The sequence below is a fragment of the Salmo salar genome, chromosome 22 (assembly GCF_965601325.2).
Source record: "Salmo salar chromosome 22, fSalSal1, whole genome shotgun sequence".
Taxonomy (NCBI): domain Eukaryota; kingdom Metazoa; phylum Chordata; class Actinopteri; order Salmoniformes; family Salmonidae; genus Salmo; species Salmo salar.
The window spans coordinates 6,925,955-6,945,428 of NC_138312.1; the positions used below are offsets into that span (position 1 = coordinate 6,925,955).

The 19,474-nt window shown below is 43.5% G+C and overlaps 1 protein-coding gene across 1 annotated transcript in view; it reads right to left on the reverse strand.

Annotated features, from left to right (window-relative positions):
• Positions 1-3,934: 3,934 nt before the first annotated feature.
• The window catches only part of LOC106582669 (zinc finger protein GLI1), a 130,557-nt gene continuing 115,017 nt past the window's right edge, over positions 3,935-19,474 (reverse strand). The window contains exons 14-17 of the mRNA XM_045705279.2: positions 15,115-15,365; positions 14,530-14,697; positions 11,702-12,850; positions 3,935-11,531 (exon numbers count right to left, since the gene is read on the reverse strand). Of these exons, the coding sequence (XP_045561235.2) occupies positions 10,623-11,531; positions 11,702-12,850; positions 14,530-14,697; positions 15,115-15,365 (2,477 nt within the window). The 3' untranslated portion in view covers positions 3,935-10,622. The remainder of the gene's footprint in view (positions 11,532-11,701; positions 12,851-14,529; positions 14,698-15,114; positions 15,366-19,474) is intronic.

A 19,474-nucleotide genomic window follows, 5' to 3' on the forward strand; every position in this document is an offset into this window, starting at 1 on the left:
CCCACTTCTCCCAGGTGTTCTTTAGAATATTTAGAAAACCCTTGGATGCTGTTTTTCGATCATGATAATCCGAGTGGGACATGGTAGTCACCTTTTTCATTTTACATTGATAAAGAAGGACAATGGCATGGTCATGTTTCTTTTCTGTTATACATGTTTTCTTATGCATTTTATTTCCCCCTGTCAACTTGTTAGTTTGTCAGTTGCAACTTGTTGAAAACACAGCATCATGTCTGTGCAATTTGCAATCACTCATATTATTATTGTAGGCCTTTAGTATTATTTTTTTCTCCCAATCACCTGTATTCTCAAGTTTAGAATGTTTTCTCTGTGGCCTTCACAGCTATCCTCTGACTTGTTAAAAGCCATCTCGATTCTAGAAAAGAATTGCAAGGAGAGAGAGAGAGGGGAGCAGGGAGAGAGAGAGAGAGAGGGAGGTCATGGCCCTTTTGTCCAAGGATGGAAGAGGAGGGCAGTGGGGTGGACCATAAACTCAGTAGGTCAGGGGACTGAGCTAGGAGTGCAGAACTCCTGGGAGAGCTGATACCCCTGAGGAAATGACATGCACACCATGGGTGTTTTATATCCATTAGAATATTGGAAGCATATACAGTATAGAGTGTTTGACTATCTTTATTTGTTGTTAACAAGCACACCACCAGCAGCAGCAAATTAAAGCCCAATAGTTGACTTAATTTTATAAAAGATAACTCTTGCATACACATTATTGCCTCTCTCCATGCTTTTGATTGTGTCGACAAAACACTCCAAGCTGCTCCCTCTACTTCTGTGCCTGTACATACCAGTAGTGTGGATCTGAGTGTACACATTGATGGGGTAAGCATCCAAACATATCGTTGGCATTCTGGATTTTTGAAAAACAAAAGTGCATTTTCAGATCTATACCTTTGAAGTCACATAACTTCACAAGGTGTTTTGAATTACTTTGATTAATCCTAGAGTCGTGACCTAGAGTCATGAAGTGTTCACGTAAGCTGCAATTGTTTTAGAGTCTCTGTCTCTCTCTCTGTCTCTCTCTCTCTCTCTCTCTCTCTCTCCTCTCTCTCTCTCTCTCTGTCTCTCTCTCTCTCTCTCTCTCTCTCTCTCTCTCTCTCAACTGTCCCACTGGGGTTTTGTCCCTGTCTGTGGCCAGGGTTCAAAGCTGGTAGCATGGGGAGGAGACCTCTTTAACCGCATATTAAGCACAAGTTAATTATATGCCAACCTTTGGGACAAAGGCAGAGAAAAAGCTTTCACTTGAATAGATGGCAAGACAAGAAAATAAAAAAAGTCATTATTCTCAGCCTATGAAACTTTTTTGCATTTGAAAAAAATAACTTCTTTTGGGAGATTTACATTTGTATTATTCACGTTGTTGCAGTTGTGAGGGGAAAGGGCCTCAGTACTGCTCACGCTATCCTCTCATCAATATTATTACTTTTAAAAGATACATACCATTGCATATATGATGATATTGTGTAGTTCAGATAACTATTTCTCTCTTATTTACATGATCAGATGGGCCCAGGATCAGATCTTCTCTGTGTGGTGTTACTTACTTGTTTATTAAGGCAGATTACTACTCAGGAGAATAGGCCATCAAAGTCGCTTTTCAAATCTCTTGGTCAGGAGTGTTGTTAGGTTCACCCTTTATAATCACTTTGCAACTCATAAATCGACCCCTAATTCACACGGGAGAGAAGTTAGACGAAGGTGTAACTTAGTCGTCTCCTGGTAAGTGCACTCTGAACAAGAGAAAGCTTTCTCTAGAAATATGCGGTTTGATTTCAGAGGAACAACCCAGGGTGCCAACTCTACTAACTTCATAGGACCAGCAACCAGGGACCAGGACCAATGAAGAGCCTAGGGTCTGCCAGCCCCTGTGGCCCCAGAGCACCAGGGTAAGGTACTAGGTTTAAGGAAGGACCATGGACCAGCTCAAGGTGCCAATCCCTACTGGCCCCAGAGGAACATGCCTGCCAGCCCCACTGACCACAGTGGATCCCATTCAGAAGCTGATGTCAGTTTCAGTGGTCACCCTCACGCTGGTCTGCTTTTATAACCACTTTATAACTGTCTTCTGATGGGAAAAGAGGAAATGGCTTTTTCTAATTAGCGTTTAAGACATTTAAAAAAGAAAAAAGACAATTAAGTATACAAAATTGATGAATTTTAGATTTTTTGTCACTGGCTTACACACAATACCCCATAATGTCAAAGTGGAATTATGTTCTTTGAAATGTTTACAAATTAATAAAAAATGAAAAGCTGAAACGTCTTGAGTCAATAAGTATTCAACCCCTTTGTCATGACAAGCCTAAATAAGTTCAGGCGTAAAAATTTGCTTAACAAGTCACATAATAAGTTGCATGGACTCACTCTGTGTCCAATAATAGTGTTTAACATAATTTTTGAATGACTACCTCATCTCTGTATCCCACACATACAATTATCTGTAACATCCCTCAGTCGAGCAGTGAATTTCAAACACAGATTCAACCACAAAGACCAGGTTTTTCAATGCCTTGCAAAGAAGGGCACCTATTGGTAGACATGGAATACCCCTTTGAGCATGGAGAATCAATACACCCAGTCACTACAAAGATACGCTCAGGGATTTCACCATAAGGCCAAAAACAGTTACAGTGTTTAATGGCAGTGATAGGAGAAAACTGAGGATGGATCAACAACATTGTAATTACTAACCTAATTCGCAGAGTGAAAAGAAGGAAGCATGTACAGAATACAAATATTCCAAAACATGCATCCTGTTTCCAACAAGGCACCAAAGTAATAGTGCAGCAAATTTGGCAAAGCAATTTACTTTTTGTCCTGAATACAAATGTTATGTTTGGGGCAAATCCAATGCAACACAATACTGAGTGCATCATGTTATGGGTATGCTTGTAATTGTTAAGGACTGGGGAGATTTTCAGGATAAGAAAGAAAGAATGGAGCTAAGCACAGACAAAATCCTAGAGGAAAACCTGGTTCAGTCTTCTTTCCACCCGACACTGGGAGATGAATTCACCTTTCAGCAGGACAATAACCTAAAACACAAGGCCAAATCTACACTGGAGTTGCTTACCAAGAAGCCTGTGAATGAGTGGTTGAGTTACAGTTTTGACTTACATTTACTTGGAAATCTATGGTAAAACCTGAAAATGGTTGTCTAGCATTGATCAACAACACATTTGACAGAACTTGAAGAATTTTGAAAAGAATAATGGGCAAATGTTGTACAATCCAGGTGTGAAAAGCTCTTAGAGACTTATCCAGAAAGACGCACAGCTGTAATCACTGCCAAAGGCATATTGACTCAGGGGTGTGAATATTTATGCAAATTAGATATTTCTGTATTTCGTTTTCAACACATTTGCAAAAATATCTCAAAACATGTTTTCACTGGCATTATGGGGTATTGTGTGTAGACGGGTGAGAATTTTTTTAATTTAATACATTTTGAATTCAGGCTGTAACACAACAAAATGTGGAATAAGTCAAGGGGTATGAATACTTTCTGAAGGCACTAGGTTTGTGTTGGCTGCAGGAGTGGAAACGGAAAAAAGTCACTCCAAGAACCCAACAATGAAAAATTGTCCAATTCACCTTGAAATGCACATTTTAACATGGCAAAATGATTTCCCTGCCAGAACCTGGTTCCCTCAGGTTCCCCCATAGACCTAAATAATGGGGTTCCCCTATATTTCCACATCTGGTTGGCTGCTCATCCAAATATACAGTTACTTTCGCTCCCATTTGTATCATACTCCACTGACCTCTGGTGGCTGTATGGAGACAATACATTTACTCAGACATTCTCAATAGAGGTGGTGTGGATACAAGTCAATCGAGGACAATAAGAACCTCATACAATTACAGTAAGATCCAGTAAGTGAAATATACAGTAAGATACATAAAGTTCTGACAGACATTTTTATCCATCCCAAGCTGAACATGTTTATTTTTAATTGGTAAAATATAGTACATTTGTATAAAATTTAGAAAATTGTACACAAAATATATCACGTGTAAATAGAAAACGCTACTATCATAACCTTTGTTGCTTAACAGAATATTATTTTGCCAGCAAAAAGTCTGATTGAATGGTGACAGGCAGGTATCAAAACACACACAACACAGAGAAGAAAGGCAAATATCCATGATAAAGTTCATTCTCATAAAAACCAAAAGAGAACATGTTACTTTTATACAAAACATTTCATACATTCTAAGTAACAGCACTATCAAACCATTCACATCTTCATAGCTGTGACTATGAGTATTGTGCATCTTTTCTTTTTTTTCCTTGAATGTTGTTAGTTCAAATCGTCTTTGGTTGGTTGATAGGTTGTACAGTTTTCCTGACTAGATGAGTTTTTCCTGACTACTAACTCTAATCCTGCATTAAGAACAACAGTAAAGTACTAGAAATAATAAAGCATGATTGAAAAGGCACCAATACTGAAATGAATTGTTAAGATATTACTGCACTGTTCGAGCTAAGAACACAAGCATTTCGCTACACCTGCAATAACATCTGCTAAATACGTGTATGTGAGCAATACAATTTGATTTGAAATTCAGCCTCATAGGATCTCCTGTAGTTGTGTGTAAACGTGATCTAGAATAACCATCCAAACAGATAGATACTACTGTAAGATACATTCCATCATCCTCCAAGCTGATGTTTACATGAAATCAAAGCCATGTAGGCCAATGTGTTGGCCTCTAGACAGTCTCTATGTCACAAAGTCAAGGAGAGAGACTCGTCCACGTCCACGCAATGCTGCAGTCAGTGCAATGCTACAGTATGATGTCATGTGATATCAGCTCAACTGGTCATGGCTGCGGACAGGATGTCAGAGGTATAGACTCTAGAATTTATAGAAAGGACCTCCCCATTCAAGTCAATGATGGCATAATAGGTGGACTGATTCTATTTCTATGGTCAGAGGGCCTCACCGCCACTGTACACTATAAAGTACCTCAGAGAGAGAGTACCTCAACGCCGTACCTCCAAGCAATTATAAATCCTGTTTAAGGTTTTCAGGGTGAGGGAAGGTATCTTTAAGACCCTGTCAAATATGTGACCAAGTTGGGTCGTATGATACTGTACCAGATACAATATTTGATTTCATTCTGAAGTTCCACCTTTCTCTCTCTCCCTCTATCTCTTTTATTCTCTGTACCTCTCAAGCATCATGGATAAGTTCAGACAAAGGCACTTTTTGATATTCTTATCCTACAACCCCTATACTTGTAAAATAGTGAGCTGCTTTGAGAACACTTAGCTACAATAAACATGTAACATGTCAAAAAACATGTACTTTACCGTACAACAGATTCAGAGTATGGAGGCAGATTAATGCCAAAAAGGCCTCTGAGTGAATACTGATATGATATGTTATCATTACGCTATGTCTGTCATCATTATGTACAGTTTAAGTCGGAAGTTTACATACACCTTAGCCAAATACATTTCAACTCCGTTTTTCACAATTCCTGACATTTAATCCTGGTAAAAATTCCCTGTCTTAGGTCAGTTAGGATCACCACTTTATTTTAAGAATGTGAAATGTCAGAATAGTAGTAGAGAGAATGATTTATTTCAGCTTTTACTTCTTTCATCACATTCCCAGTGGGTCAGAAGTTTACATACACTCAATTAGTATTTGGTAGCATTGCTTTTAAATTGTTTAACTTGGGTCAAACGTTTCGAGTGGCCTTCCGCAAGCTTCCCACAATAAGTTTGGTGAATTTTGGCCCATTCCTCCTGACAGAGCTGGTGTAACTGAGTCAGGTTTGTAGGCCTGCTCGCACACACTTTTTCAGTTCTGCCCACACATTTTCTATAGGATTGATGGCAGGGCTTTGTGATGGTCACTCTAATACCTTGACTTTGTTGTCCTTAAGCCATTTTGCCACAAATTTGGAAGTATGCTTGGAGCCATTGTCCATTTGGAAGACCCATTTACGACCAAGCATTAACTTCCTGACTGATGTCTTGAGATGTTGCTTCAATATATCCACATAATTTCCCCTCCTCATGATGCCATCTATTTTGTGAAGTGCACCAGTCCCTCCTGCAGCAAAGCACCCCCAAAACATGATGCTGCCACCCCCGTGCTTCACGGTTGGGATGGTGTTCTTCGGCTTGCAAGCCTCCCCCTTTTTCCTCCAAACATAACGATGGTCATTATGGCTAAACAGTTCTATTTTTGTTTCATCAGAACAGAGGACATTTCTCCAAAAAGTACAATCTTTGTCCCCATGTGCAGTTGCAAACCACCATTGCAAACCATGTACCTCTTTCCTCCAGCATCTTCACAAGCTCCTTCGCTGTTGTCCTGGGATTGATGTGCACTTTTCGCACCAAAGTGGTCCGATGGTGTTTATACGTGCATACTATTGTTTGTACAGATGAACGTGGTACCTTCAAGCGTTTGGAAATTGCTCCCAAGAATGAACCAGACTTGTGGAGGTCTACAATTTTTTTTCTGAGGTCTTGGCTGATTTCTTTAGATTTTTCCATGATGTCAAGCAAAGAGGCACTGAGTTTGAAGGTAGGCCTTGAAATACATCCACAGGTACACCTCCAATTGACTGAAAATATGTCACTTAGCCTATCAGAAGTTTCTAAAGCCATGACATCATTTTCTGGAATTTTCCAAGCTGTTTAAAGGCACAGTCAACTTAGTGTATGCAAACTTCTGACCCACTGGAATTGTGATACAGTGAATTATAAGTGAAATAATCTGTCTGTAAACAATTGTTGGAAAAATTACTTGTGTCATGCACTAAGTAGATGTCCTTACTGACTTGCCAAAACTATAGTTTGTTAAAAAGAAATTTGTGGAGTGGTTAAAAAACGAGTTTTAATGACTTCAACCTAAGTGTATGTAAACTTCCGACTTCAACTGTATGTGTGCGTGTGTCATCACTATAGTGTGTGTGTGTCATAATAATGATCTGTGTGTCACTGACAGGGTTGTGCCCCTAGGGATATAGATGAAGCTTCAAAGCACCGCATTTTTCAGTCAATATTTTTTTCAGGCACACTTTCTACAAAACATTCTTCCTCGGAACAGATTTGTTGACTTCAGTTCTCATTACGGAACCAGAATGAGAATCTAGAATCTGATCTGTTGGTCTCGGAATTCCCTTAGCAGTCCACGAGACAGTAGTCTCGTGGACTGTCACCGTCAACATTGTCATATACACTACATGACCAAAAGTAAGCGGACACCTGCTCGTCGAACATCTCATCTCATCTCCAAAATCATAGACATCAATAAGGAGGTCATCCCCCCTTTGCTTCTATAACAGCCTCTACTTTTCTGGGAAGGCTTTCCACGAGATGTTGGAACATTGCTGCAGGGACTTGCTTCCATTCAGCCACAAGAGCATTAGTGAAGTCGGTTAATGATGTTGGGCTCTGTGCAGGCCAAAGGTATTCAATGGGGTTGAGGTCGGGGCTCTGTGCAGGCCTGTCAAGTTCTTCCACACCGATCTCGACAAACCATTTCTGTATGGACCACGCTTTGTACATTGGGGCATTGTCATGCTGAAACAGTAAAGAGCCTTCCCCAAACTGTTGCCATAAAGTTGGAAGCACAGAATCGTCTAGAATGTCATTGTATGCTGTAGCGTTAAGATTTTCCTTCACTGGAACTAAGGGGCCTGGCCCGAACGACAAAAAACAGCCCAATACCATTATTCCTCCTCCACCAAACTTTACAGTTGGCACTATGCATTTGAGCAGATGGCATTCTCCTGGCATCCGCCAAACCCAGATTTGTCCGTTGGACTACCAGATGGTGAAGCGTGATTCATCACTCCAGAGAACGCGTTTCCACTGCTCCAGTCCAATGGCGGCGAGATTTACAGCACACCAGCCGAGGCTTGGCATTGCGCACGGTGATCTTAGGCTTGTGTGCGGCTGCTTGGGCATGGAAATAAATGACATGAAGCTCCCTACTAACTGTTCTTGTGCTGACGTTGCTTCCAGATCGCAACACTCTTCAGCACAAGTCAGTCCCGTTCTGTGAGCTTGTGTGGCCGATCCACTTCGCGGCTGAGCGATTGTTTCTCCTAGATGTTTCCACTTCACAATAACAGCAATTACAGTTGGCCCGGGACAGCTCTAGCAGGGCAGAAATGACTTGTTGGAAAGGTGGCATCCTATGACGGTGCCACGTTGAAAGTCACTGAGCTCTTCAGTAAGACCATTCAACTGCCACTGTTTGTCTATGACGATTGCATGGCTGTGTGCTGGATTTTATACAACTGTCAGCAACGGGTGTGACGCAAATAACCGAATTCACTAATTTGTAGGGTTGTCCACATACTTTTTTATATGTAGTGTACGCAGCATACAGTACCAGTCAAAAGTTTGGACACACCTACTCATTCAAGGGTTTTTCTTTATTTTTTACTATTTTCTACATTGTAGAATAATAGTGAAGACATCAAAACTATGAAATAACACATGGAATCATGTAGTAACCAAAAAAGTGTTAAAGAAATCAAAATATAGTTTATATTGGAGATTCCTCAAAGTAGCCACCCTTTGCCTTGATGACAGCTTTGCACACTCTTGGCATTCTCTCAACCAGCTTCATGAGGTAGTCACCTGTAATGCATTTCAATTAACAGGTGTGCTTTGTTAAAATATATTTTGTGGAATTTATTTTCTTCTTAATGCGTTTGAGTCAATCACTTGTATTGTGACAAGGTAGGGGAGGTATACAGAAGATTTTGGTAAAATACCAAGTCCATATTATGGCAAGAACAGCTCAAATAAGCAAAGAGAAACGACAGTCCATCATTGCTTTAAGACATGAAGGTAAATCAATGCAAAACACTTCAATAACTTTCTTAAAGTGCAGTCACAAAAACCATCAAGCGCTATGATGAAACTGGCTCTCATGAGGACTGCCACAGGAAAGGAAGACCCAGAGTTACCTCTGCTGCAGAGGATAAGTTCATTAGAGTTAACTGCACCTCAGATTGCAGCTCAAATAAATGCTTCACAGAGTTCAAGTAACAGAGACATCTCAACATTAACTGTTCAGAGGAGACTGCGTGAATCAGGCCTTCATGGTTGAATTGCTGCAAAGAAACCACTACTAAAGGACACCAAAAAGCAGAAGCGACTTGCTTGGGCCAAGAAACACAAACAATGGACATTAGACCGGTGGAAATCTGTCCTTTGGTCTGAGTCCAAATTAGAAATGTTACGTTCCAACTGCCGTGTCCTTGTGAGACGTAGAGTATGATCTCTGCATGTGTGGTTCCCACCGTGAAGCGTGGAAGATGGAGGAGGAGGTGTGATGGTGTGGGGGTGCTTTGCTGGTGACACTGTCAGTGATTTATTTAGAATTCAAGGCACAATTAACCAGCATGGCTACCACAGCATTCTGCAGCGATACGCCATCCCATCTGGTTTGCGCTTAGTGGGACTTTGATTTGTTTTTCAACAGGATAATAACCCCAAACACACCTCCAGGCTGTGTAAAGGCTATTTGAGCAAGAAGGAGAGTGATGGAGTGCTGCACCAGATGACCTGGCCTCTACAATCACCCGACCTCAACACAATTGAGATGGTTTGGGAAGAGTTGGACCGCAGAGTGAAGGAGAAGCAGCGAACAAGTGCACAGCATATGTGGGAACTCCTTCAAGACTGTTGGAAAAGCATTCCTCATGAAGCTGGTTGAGAGAATGCCAAGAGTGTGCAAAGCTGTCATCAAGGCAAAGGGTGGCTACTTTGAAGAATATAAAATATAAAATACTACATGATTCCATATGTGTTACTTCATAGTTTGATGTTCATAGTTGATGTTTTCAATGTAGAAAACAGTAAATATAAAGAAAAACCCTTGAATGAGTAGGTGTCCCAACTTTTGACTTGTACTGTATATGTAAATGTATAACTTATTTACATATTATCCTCTCTGTCCAACTGTTGCCCTATAAAACCTCTGTGACTGGAATGACTGTCGTTATGGGGATTAAATCATTATGGAGATGACATCACTATGGTGTTGGTGTCGTTATGGTGACAATGTTATTACGGTGATGATGTTGTTATGCTGATGACGCCATTATGGAGATGACGTCGTTATGGTGTTGACGTCCCATGGAAACATTCTGCAACTCATTTTAGGCAAACAATTTTGTGTCACCCTTCCCCTTCTCTGTGAGCCAGAAAAGTGAGTAGAGTATAGTACACCGTGAGCAAGATCAAGATCGATAGGTACCTTTGGTTTGGGTTGAAAGTGTCTAGGAGTAGCTGGGAAAGAGTGTGTAGGAGGCCAAGAAGGAAAGGTAATATTTATCATACCTTTATCTTTATAGGTGACCTAACACCAGAGCCACCAAGCTGAGCCCCTCTAGTCTAGTCTATGACAGTGTGTCCATCCACACGCACTTGTTCTAGAACAATGTGTTTCGGTACTTGTCTAGTAAATGACAAATGTTTCGGTACTTGTTCAGCGGAGTTGAGCCTAGGAGAGTATTTCTAGGTACTTTCTCTCCCCACCCAGGGAGCTTAGCCCATCTAGTTAACTTTATGAGCGTGTTCAGGTTCTGTTCTTGTTCTAGAACAGAGTCTTTGGGTTCTAAGACAGTGTATTAAGGTACTTGTTCTCTCCGGCCAGAGATGTCAACATGGAGGTCATGTCTCCTACAGCCATGTTAGGGAGCCCAGAGGGGGGCATGGTGATGGATGTCTGAGGGGTGGTGAGGCGGGACGAGGTCTGGGATGAACCCCCATGGAGAGGAGGGTTGATGGGGCTGAATGACGAGGGGTCTGGGTCATCGATGATGGAGGTAAAGTCTATCTGGGCGTTGTCCAGATCTAGGTTCTCCAGAGCATTGGAGATGGGGGTCGACTCATGAAGGTAGGCTAGGGACGCAGACTTATTGCCCTGGTGATCCATGTGGGTTACCATGTGCTGTTGGTGCTGGTGCTGATTGAGGCAGGGCCCGGTCTGAGTTGGGTCCTGGTGAGGGTGGCTGATTTGCTGGATCTGCTGCTTGTCCATGTCAGAGTGCTGCAAGTGGATCTGGCCAGAGTAGTACATGTTATTGTTGATGTTGTTTAAGGGAGGGAAGATCTCCTGGTGGGTCTGATGGGGGGTCATGTGGCCCTGGACAGGGGGCAGACGGACCACACGTCTGGGGCTGGAGGTAGAGTGGACTGGGCTGAGGTGGGGAGGACTGCCCAGGTACGCTCCACCTCCCTGGGACTGGAGACTATTCTGCCTGCTGAGGGGCTTCCGGCACTGGGGGGGTCTTGGGACTACAGGGGCCCCCATGTCCTGGCCGTAGCAGGACCCTGGGCCTCCAGGCAGACCCGTCATGGGTACCTCCGTCGGGGGGATGGAGGAGCCAGAGCTGGGGACTCGGTTGTGTGCTGGGGAGCTCATCAGGTTCTGGTTGGTAGGGTAGCCTGGGTAGCTGGAGCCTGGGTTGGGGTAGAGATTATGTTGGTGTTGGGGACTATGCTGTTGCTGCATCATGGCCACCTGGAACAAATCAAATGAGATCAACATTTAGTTAAAGTGCTACGATAAATACTTCAAGACAAACAAAAACACATTTTCTTCAGGAAATTTCCTTGAAAATGTCACAAAACACTTTACAAAAAGAGGGGGAACAAAGAGCAGAAGAAAAAGGGAGAGGGAAAACAAGTCACCTGCTGTCCTGTCATGTCCATGCTGTCTGACAGAGGAAGAGGTTTGCCGTCCACTCCTATCCCCCTCTGGTCCTGCTCCTGACCCCACATCAGAGCCTGCTGCGACTGCACATAGTTCCTCACCATCATCTCCTTCACCTGCATCATGGGTGTCTGGGAGCGACCCCCAGCACCCAGCGCAGCCGACCCCAGGCTGATGCCTCCGCTTTGGGGGAAGGAACCCTGCTGCTTCCCTTGCTGCATGGAGGCCTGGTTCTGGTTCTCCATGCCTCCTCCATGGAAGTCACAGCTGGGGTTGGTGGTCCTCATCATGCCCTGGCCAGGCTGCCCCTGCTGGGGGTAACCGCTCTGGGAGGACATGGGTCGCATGGGCATGGGTGTCTGCCCTGGATGGGGCCTCTGCTGCTGGTGTTGGTGGAGTTGCTTCTGGCAGGCATCTGGGTTGGCTAGGGCTGGGTGGTACTGCTGCTGTTCTGGTTTGATGATCAGTTTGTGTCCGCCATCGGGCTCTTGGGTGTACAGACCCTGTGTCTGGCCCTGCATAGAGCCCTGGTCCTGATACTGCATCTCCGTCTGAAGAACTTCATGAGTGGTCTGGACCTGGCTGCTCTCTATCCAGGCCCCTGTACCTACATCGGGGCCACCCTGGTCCAGGCTGGGGTAGTGTGGTCCAGAGGGACTAAGCTGGCAGGTACTCATACTGTACTCAGCCTGCTGCAGCAAGATTTTTGACATCCCCTCTGGGTGAATGGGTCCCCCCTGCCCCATCTGGCCCTGACCTGGTCCTCTGGAGGTGCCCTGGTGGTGCCCACCCTGCATGAACATCTGTCCCTGTGTCTGGTAGCCCTGCTCCGGGCATCCCAGGCTGTCGTGGCTGGGTGATAACAGGCTGGTGGGCCCCCCCATGTGGTGGGACTGGTAGCCCAGGAAGCCTCTCTCTCCTGGGGAAAGCATCATGCAGTGGTTCCTGGCATCCATGGTTCCTCCATGGTAGTCTGTAGCCATGGCCTCCATCAGGACATTTTCTGTAATTCTGGGTGGCCGCGGCGAGTACATGTGGCGGGCGATGTTGGCGTCTGACCCACAATGCTGCAGGGCGTTCCTCCGGCCCATCATGGCCACATTGTTCAGGCTGTTGAAGCGTTGCACCTTGGGAAACAAAATCAAATCAACATTTATTTAAAAAGTGTAAATACTCAAATACATACAGTGAAGGAAAAAAGTATTTGATCCCCTGCTGATTTTGTACGTTTTCCCTCTGACAAAGAAATTATCAGTCTATAATTTTAATGGTAGGTTTATTTGAACAGTGAGAGACAGAATAACAACAAATAAATCCAGAAAAACGCATGTTAAAAATGTTATAAATTGATTTGTATTTTAATGAGGGAAATAAGTATTTGACCCCCTCTCAGTCAGAAAGATTTCTGGCTACCAGGTGTCTTTTATACAGGTAACAAACTGAGATTAGGAGAACACTCTTAAAGGGAGTGCTCCTAATCTCAGCTTGTTACCTGTATAAAAGACACCTGTCCACAGAAGCAATCAATCAATCAGATTCCAAACTCTCCACCATGGCCAAGACCAAAGAGCTCTCCAACGATGTCAGGGACAAGATTGTAGACCTACACAAGGCTGGAATGGGCTACAAGACCATCACCAAGCAGCTTGGTGAGAAGGTGATAACAGTTGGTGCGATTATTTGCAAATGGAAGAAACACAAAAGAACTGTCAATCTCCCTCGGCCTGGGGCTCCATGCAAGATCTCACCTCATGCAGTTGCAATGATCATGAGAACGGTGAGGAATCAGCCCAGAACTACACGGGAGGATCTTGTCAATGATCTCAAGGCAGCTGGGACCATAGTCACCAAGAAAACAATTGGTAACACACTACGCCGTGAAGGACTGAAATCCTGCAGCGCCTGCAAGGTCCCCCTGCTCAAGAAAGCACATATACATGCCCGTCTGAAGTTTGCCAATGAATCTGAATCTGAATGATTCAGAGGACAACTGGGTGAAAGTGATGTGGTCAGATGAGACCAAAATGGAGCTCTTTGGCATCAACTCAACTCGCCGTGTTTGGAGGAGGAGGAATGCTGCCTATGACCCCAAGAACACCATCCCCACCGTCAAACATGGAGGTGGAAACATTATGCTTTGGGGGTGTTTTCCTGCTAAGGGGACGCGACAACTTCACCACATCAAAGGGACGATGGACGGGGCCATGTACCGTCAAATCTTGGGTGAGAACCTCCTTCCCTCAGCCAGGGCATTGAAAATGGGTCGTGGATGGGTATTCCAGCATGACAATGACCCAAAACACACGGCCAAGGCAACAAAGGAGTGGCTCAAGAAGAAGCACATTAAGGTCCTGGAGTGGCCTTGCCAAACGTCAGCCTCGAAACCATAATGACTTGGAGAATATCTGCAAAGAGGAGTGGGACAAAATCCCTCCTGAGATGTGTGCAAACCTGGTGGCCAACTAAAAGAAATGTCTGACCTCTGTGATTGCCAACAAGGGTTTTGCCACCAAGTACTAAGTCATGTTTTGCAGAGGGGTCAAATACTTATTTCCCTCATTAAAATGCAAATCATTTTATAACATTTTTGACATGCGGTTTTCTGGATTTTTTGGTGTTGTTATTCTGTCTCTCATTGTTCAAATAAACCTACCATTAAAATTATAGACTGATCATTTCTTTGTCAGTGGGCAAACGTACAAAATCAGCAGGGGATCAAATACTTTTTTCCCTCACTGTAGCTAGGAACAACAGTAAAGCAGTCTTAGTAATTTAATCTACCACTTCTACCAACAACAACGACAACCTTGGGAAGGGCCTGTGGGTCGCCGGTGGAGCGGATGGGGTCGCTGGCACGCCGGGTGGCATTCCCCGGGGCTTGGTGGGGGTAGATGACCCCAGTGCCATACTCCCCAGTGTTGGCACTGTGTCTCCTCTGACCCCCCTGCTGCAGGAACGCAGGTAGCGGCTGACCCTGGGGATAATAATAATTGTATAGCACATTTCATACATTTACATTTTAGTCATTTAGCAGATGCTCTTATCAGGAGCGACTTACAGGAGCAATTAGGGTTAAGTGCCTTGCTCAAGGGCACATAGACAAATTCTTCACCTATCAGTTACTGGGCCAACGCTCCTAACCGCTAGGCTACCTGCCGCCAACTCAAGTTGCTGTCAATAATATAATAAATAAAAGAACAGAATGCTAAAAAAAATACATAGGAATAAGATATTCAAAAGAATACAAAACTAGCCATATTGAGAGTTGCAAAATTCAAAAATTCCCAGGCTTTCCAGAATTCAGAAAAGCTGGACATTTTGAGAAAGTTACCAGAATTTTGCAACCCAAGCCAGACTAATTAAAAACCAAACTAACAAGAAGAGTCTGTACCTGGTACTCGCTGAGGAGCACTCCTCGTCTCCCGGGTGTCCCTGCTCCCTGTTCCATACTGGGCAGCGGGGTAGGGGGTGGGCCGCCAGTTGCTGCTGCATACTTAGCCTTCAGGCTGTATTGCTGAGCGGGTGTTAGACAAGGCAGACCTGGCAACCCTCCTCCCCCTCCAACACCATGGCAGGGCCCTCTTCGGCGGCTGGTCTCAGGGGAGAGGGGGTCACCTCCTCCCTGGTCAGGACCCAGGAACCCTTAAATTGAATTAGAAATTGAGCTATTAAACTAAACTAGAAGGTAATTTTCCATTAAGAAAAATTGTGGGACTTGCTTCAGCTCTTTAAAAGTATTTTTGAGGTAGTGGAGGAAGTTTAAAATGTTTTACTGAAGCAGTGAAATATGGTCAAATGTTAACATATAAATATATCTGGTCTGATTACGTTGATCGCCTACTATATAAACCTTATTACTTTGGAGTATGGGGTAGTTAGATCACATATTTGAGCGCAAATAACTATACTTTTACTCATAAGGAATTAGAAAAGTTTTAAGCTATCATTTGGGGAGAGAAATATGATGGTGCGTCTAGTGGAAGAAGTTTAGAAGTTAGTTTGTGTTGAAAAATGTAGGCTGGTGTAGTAGTGTTTTCTAGATAATTGATTGGAGCCTTCAGTGGGAGACTAGGTAGTAGTATTATTATTATTATTACTTATTTACATAAGTATTCAGACCCTTTGCTATGAGACTCGAAATTGAGCTCAGGTGCAGCCTGTTCCCATTGATCATCATTGAGATGTTTCTACAACTTGATTGTACCGATGGAGGTACAGGGCCCTGGGTAGAGAGCAGCCAGGTCCAGACCACTCATGGAGTTCTACAGACGGAGATGCAGTATCTAACCCTAACCCTTTGGTAAATTCAAGTGATTGGACGTGATTTGGAAAGGCACACACCTGTCTATATAAGATCCCACAGTTGACAGTGCATGTCAGAGCAAAAACCAAGCCATGAGGTAGAAGGAATTATCCGTAGAGCTCCGAGACAGGATTGTGTCGAGGCACAGATCTGGGGAAGGATACCAAAACATTTCTGCAGCACTGAAGGTCCCCAGGAACACAGTGGCCTCCATCGTTCTTAAATGGAAGAAGTTTTGGAGAACCAAGGCTCTTTCTAGAGCTGGCAGCCCAGCCAAACTGAGCAATTGGGGGAAAAGGGCCTTGGTCAGGGAGGTGACCAAGAACCTGATGGTCACTCTGATAGAGCTCCAGAGTTCATCTGTGGAGATGGGAGAACCTTCCAGAAGGACAACCATCTCTGCAGCACTCCACATATCAGGCCTTTATGGTAAAATAACCAGCTAAAGCCACTCCTTAATAAAAGGCACATGATAGCCCGCTTGGAGCACCTAAAGACTCTCAGACCATGAGAAACAAGATTCTCTGGTCTGATGAAACCAAGATTGAACTCTTTGGCCTGAATGTCAAGCGTCACGTCTGGAGGTAACCTGGCACCATCCCTACAGTGAAGCATGGTGGTGGCAGCATCATGCTGTGGGGATGTTTTTCCGTGGCAGGGACTGGGAGACTAGTCAGGATTGAGGGAAAGATGAATGAAGTAAAGAACAGAGAGATCCTTGATGAAAACCTACTCCAGATTGCTCAGGACTTCAGACCGAGGCAAAGGTTCACCTTCCAACAGGACAGGACAACAGATAAGTCTCTGAATGTCATTCAGTGGCCCAGCCAGAGCCCAGGCTTGAACATGATCGAACATCTCTGGAGAGACCTGAAAGTAGCTGTGCAGTGACGCTCCCCATCCAACCTGACAGAGCTTGAGAGGATCTGCAGAGAAGAATGGGAGAAATTCCCCAAATAGAGGTGTGCCAAGCTTGTAGCCTCATACCCAAGAAGACTCGAGGCTGTAATCGCTGCCAAAGGTGCTTCAACAAAGTATTGAGTAAAGGGTCTGAATACTTATTTAAATGTGATATTTAAGTTTTACATTTGTAATACATTTGCAAAAATGTCTAAAAACCTGTTTTAGCTTTGTCATTATTAGGTATTGTGTGTTGATTGATGAGGGGAAAAAACGACGGAATCCATTTTAGAATAAGGCTGTAACGTAACAAAATGTGGAAAAAGTCAAGGGATCTGAATACTTTCCGAATGCACTGTATGTAGGCCATGGGTTAGCTTTAGCAAGTAGGGTCGCTATTGTAGTTTGGTTAGTGAGTGTGGGGGTTGTTATAGTGGGTTAGTTTAGTGGGTTGGAGTGAGCTGTGTGGCATAATCAGTCATACTGTATGTGCTCCCTCAGCAGTGTTCGGCAGATTACCCCCAAAATGTAATCCGTTAATGATTACAGTTACATGTAAAATAAAGTAATCAGCAAAGTAGTCCTTAGGATTACTCAAAATTATACATTTTTGATTACTTTTTGATCACTATAGAAACTATAGAATTATTTTGTTTAGTAGCCTAACATGACTATTTACAAATTGGGGACTAGTGTGAGAGAAGAAAGATCTTATAATTCACATGTTCTATATATGTGTGAAAGCATAGATGCGGTAAAGAGGTCAATCAAACTCGATCAAAACAATGGAATTGCCATGGAAACGTGTGGGGGAAAAGGCCGTGGGGGTAAGATCTCGAACTCCTCATTGCCCAAAGTGTCATGCCCTGATCTGTTTCACCTGTCCTTGTGATTGTCTCCACCCCCTCCAGGTGTCGCTTATTTCCCCAGTGTATTTATCCCTGTGTTTCCTGTCTCTCTGTGTCAGTTTGACTTGTATGTTCAAGTCAACCAGTGTGGTTTTCCCGTGCTCCTGCTTTTTCGATTCTCTTTTGATAGTCCTCCCGGTTTTGACACTTGCCTGTTTCTGGACTCTGTACCCGCCTGCCTGACCATTCTGCCTGCCTTGACCTGTGTCATGACATGGCCCTCTTTGGGTATAGCGAGTGCCTTCCCCCTCTCTCCTCTCCTACACCCAGGTTCTGTTATCTCAGGTCGTAAATTCCTGGAGGAGAGACTCTCTACCCCTGGCCATGCAGAAAGAGACACATAGAGAGAACAAAGGAACTTCTTCTACATCACAGAACTGAACAATATCCATGTTTTGGAGAATGTGTAAACGGTCGGTGGAGAAGCCAGCTACGACCCGGTCCATTTTGTTTCATGTTTGTGACCTCATGAAAGACAATACAGCCACATTACAATAACTCTGTTTATACAGGTGCCTCCATTATGAGGTTTGCGTGTAATTATTGTTTAAAATGAATGAGTAAAGATGAAACTATTTGTGAAATGATGCAAGGTGATGTTGAACCGTTAATGTGAGAGAATTGTATTCCCTTTAAAGTTTAACCTGTTAGGGCTAGGGGGCAGTATTTACACCGCCGGATAAAAAACGTACCCGATTTAATCTGGTTACCACTCCTACCCAATAACTAGAATATGCATATACTTATTACATATGGATAGAAAACACCCTAAAGTTTCTAAAACTGTTTGAATGGTGTCTGTGAGTATAACAGAACTCATTTGGCAGGCAAAAATCTGAGAAGGTTTCATTCAGGAAGTGGCCTGTCTGACAAGGTGTCGTTCTTCTTGTCTCTGTTTATTGAAGAGTGAGGATCTTAGCTGTCCCGTGACACTTCCTACGGCTGCCATAGGGTCTCAGAAGGCGGTAAAAAGCTGAATCGTGGCTTTGCAGGCTCTGGCTGAAAAAAAGTAGCGCGTTTGGGTAGTGGCTGGTTATAGTAATGTGAGACTCAGGCTCGTGCCCGCGTCGACCGAAAGCTTTGTTTACTTTCCTCTGTTTAGCTAAATGGACATTCCCGGTCGGAATATTATCGCTTTTTTACGAGAAAAATGGCATAAAAATGGATTTTAAACAGCGGTTGACATGCTTCGAAGTACGGTAATGGAATATTTAGATTTTTTTTGTCACGAATTGCGCCATGCGCACGACCCTGATTTACCATTTCAGATAGTGTCTGGGACGCACGAACAAAACGCCGCTATTCGGATATAACGATGGATTATTTTGGACCAAACCAACATTTGTTATTGAAGTAGCAGTCCTGGGAGTGCATTCTCACGAAGACAACAAAAGATAATCAAACTTTTATAATAGTAAAGCTGATATTGGTGAGTGCTAAACTTGCCGGGTGTCTAAATAGCTAGCCCGTGATGCCTGGGCTATGTACTTAGAATATTGCAAAATGTGCTTTCACCAAAAAGCTATTTTAAAATCGGACATATCGAGTGCATAGAGGAGTTCTGTATCTATAATTCTTAAAATAATTGTTATGCTTTTTGTGAACGTTTATCGTGAGTAATTTAATAAATTGTTAGCGAA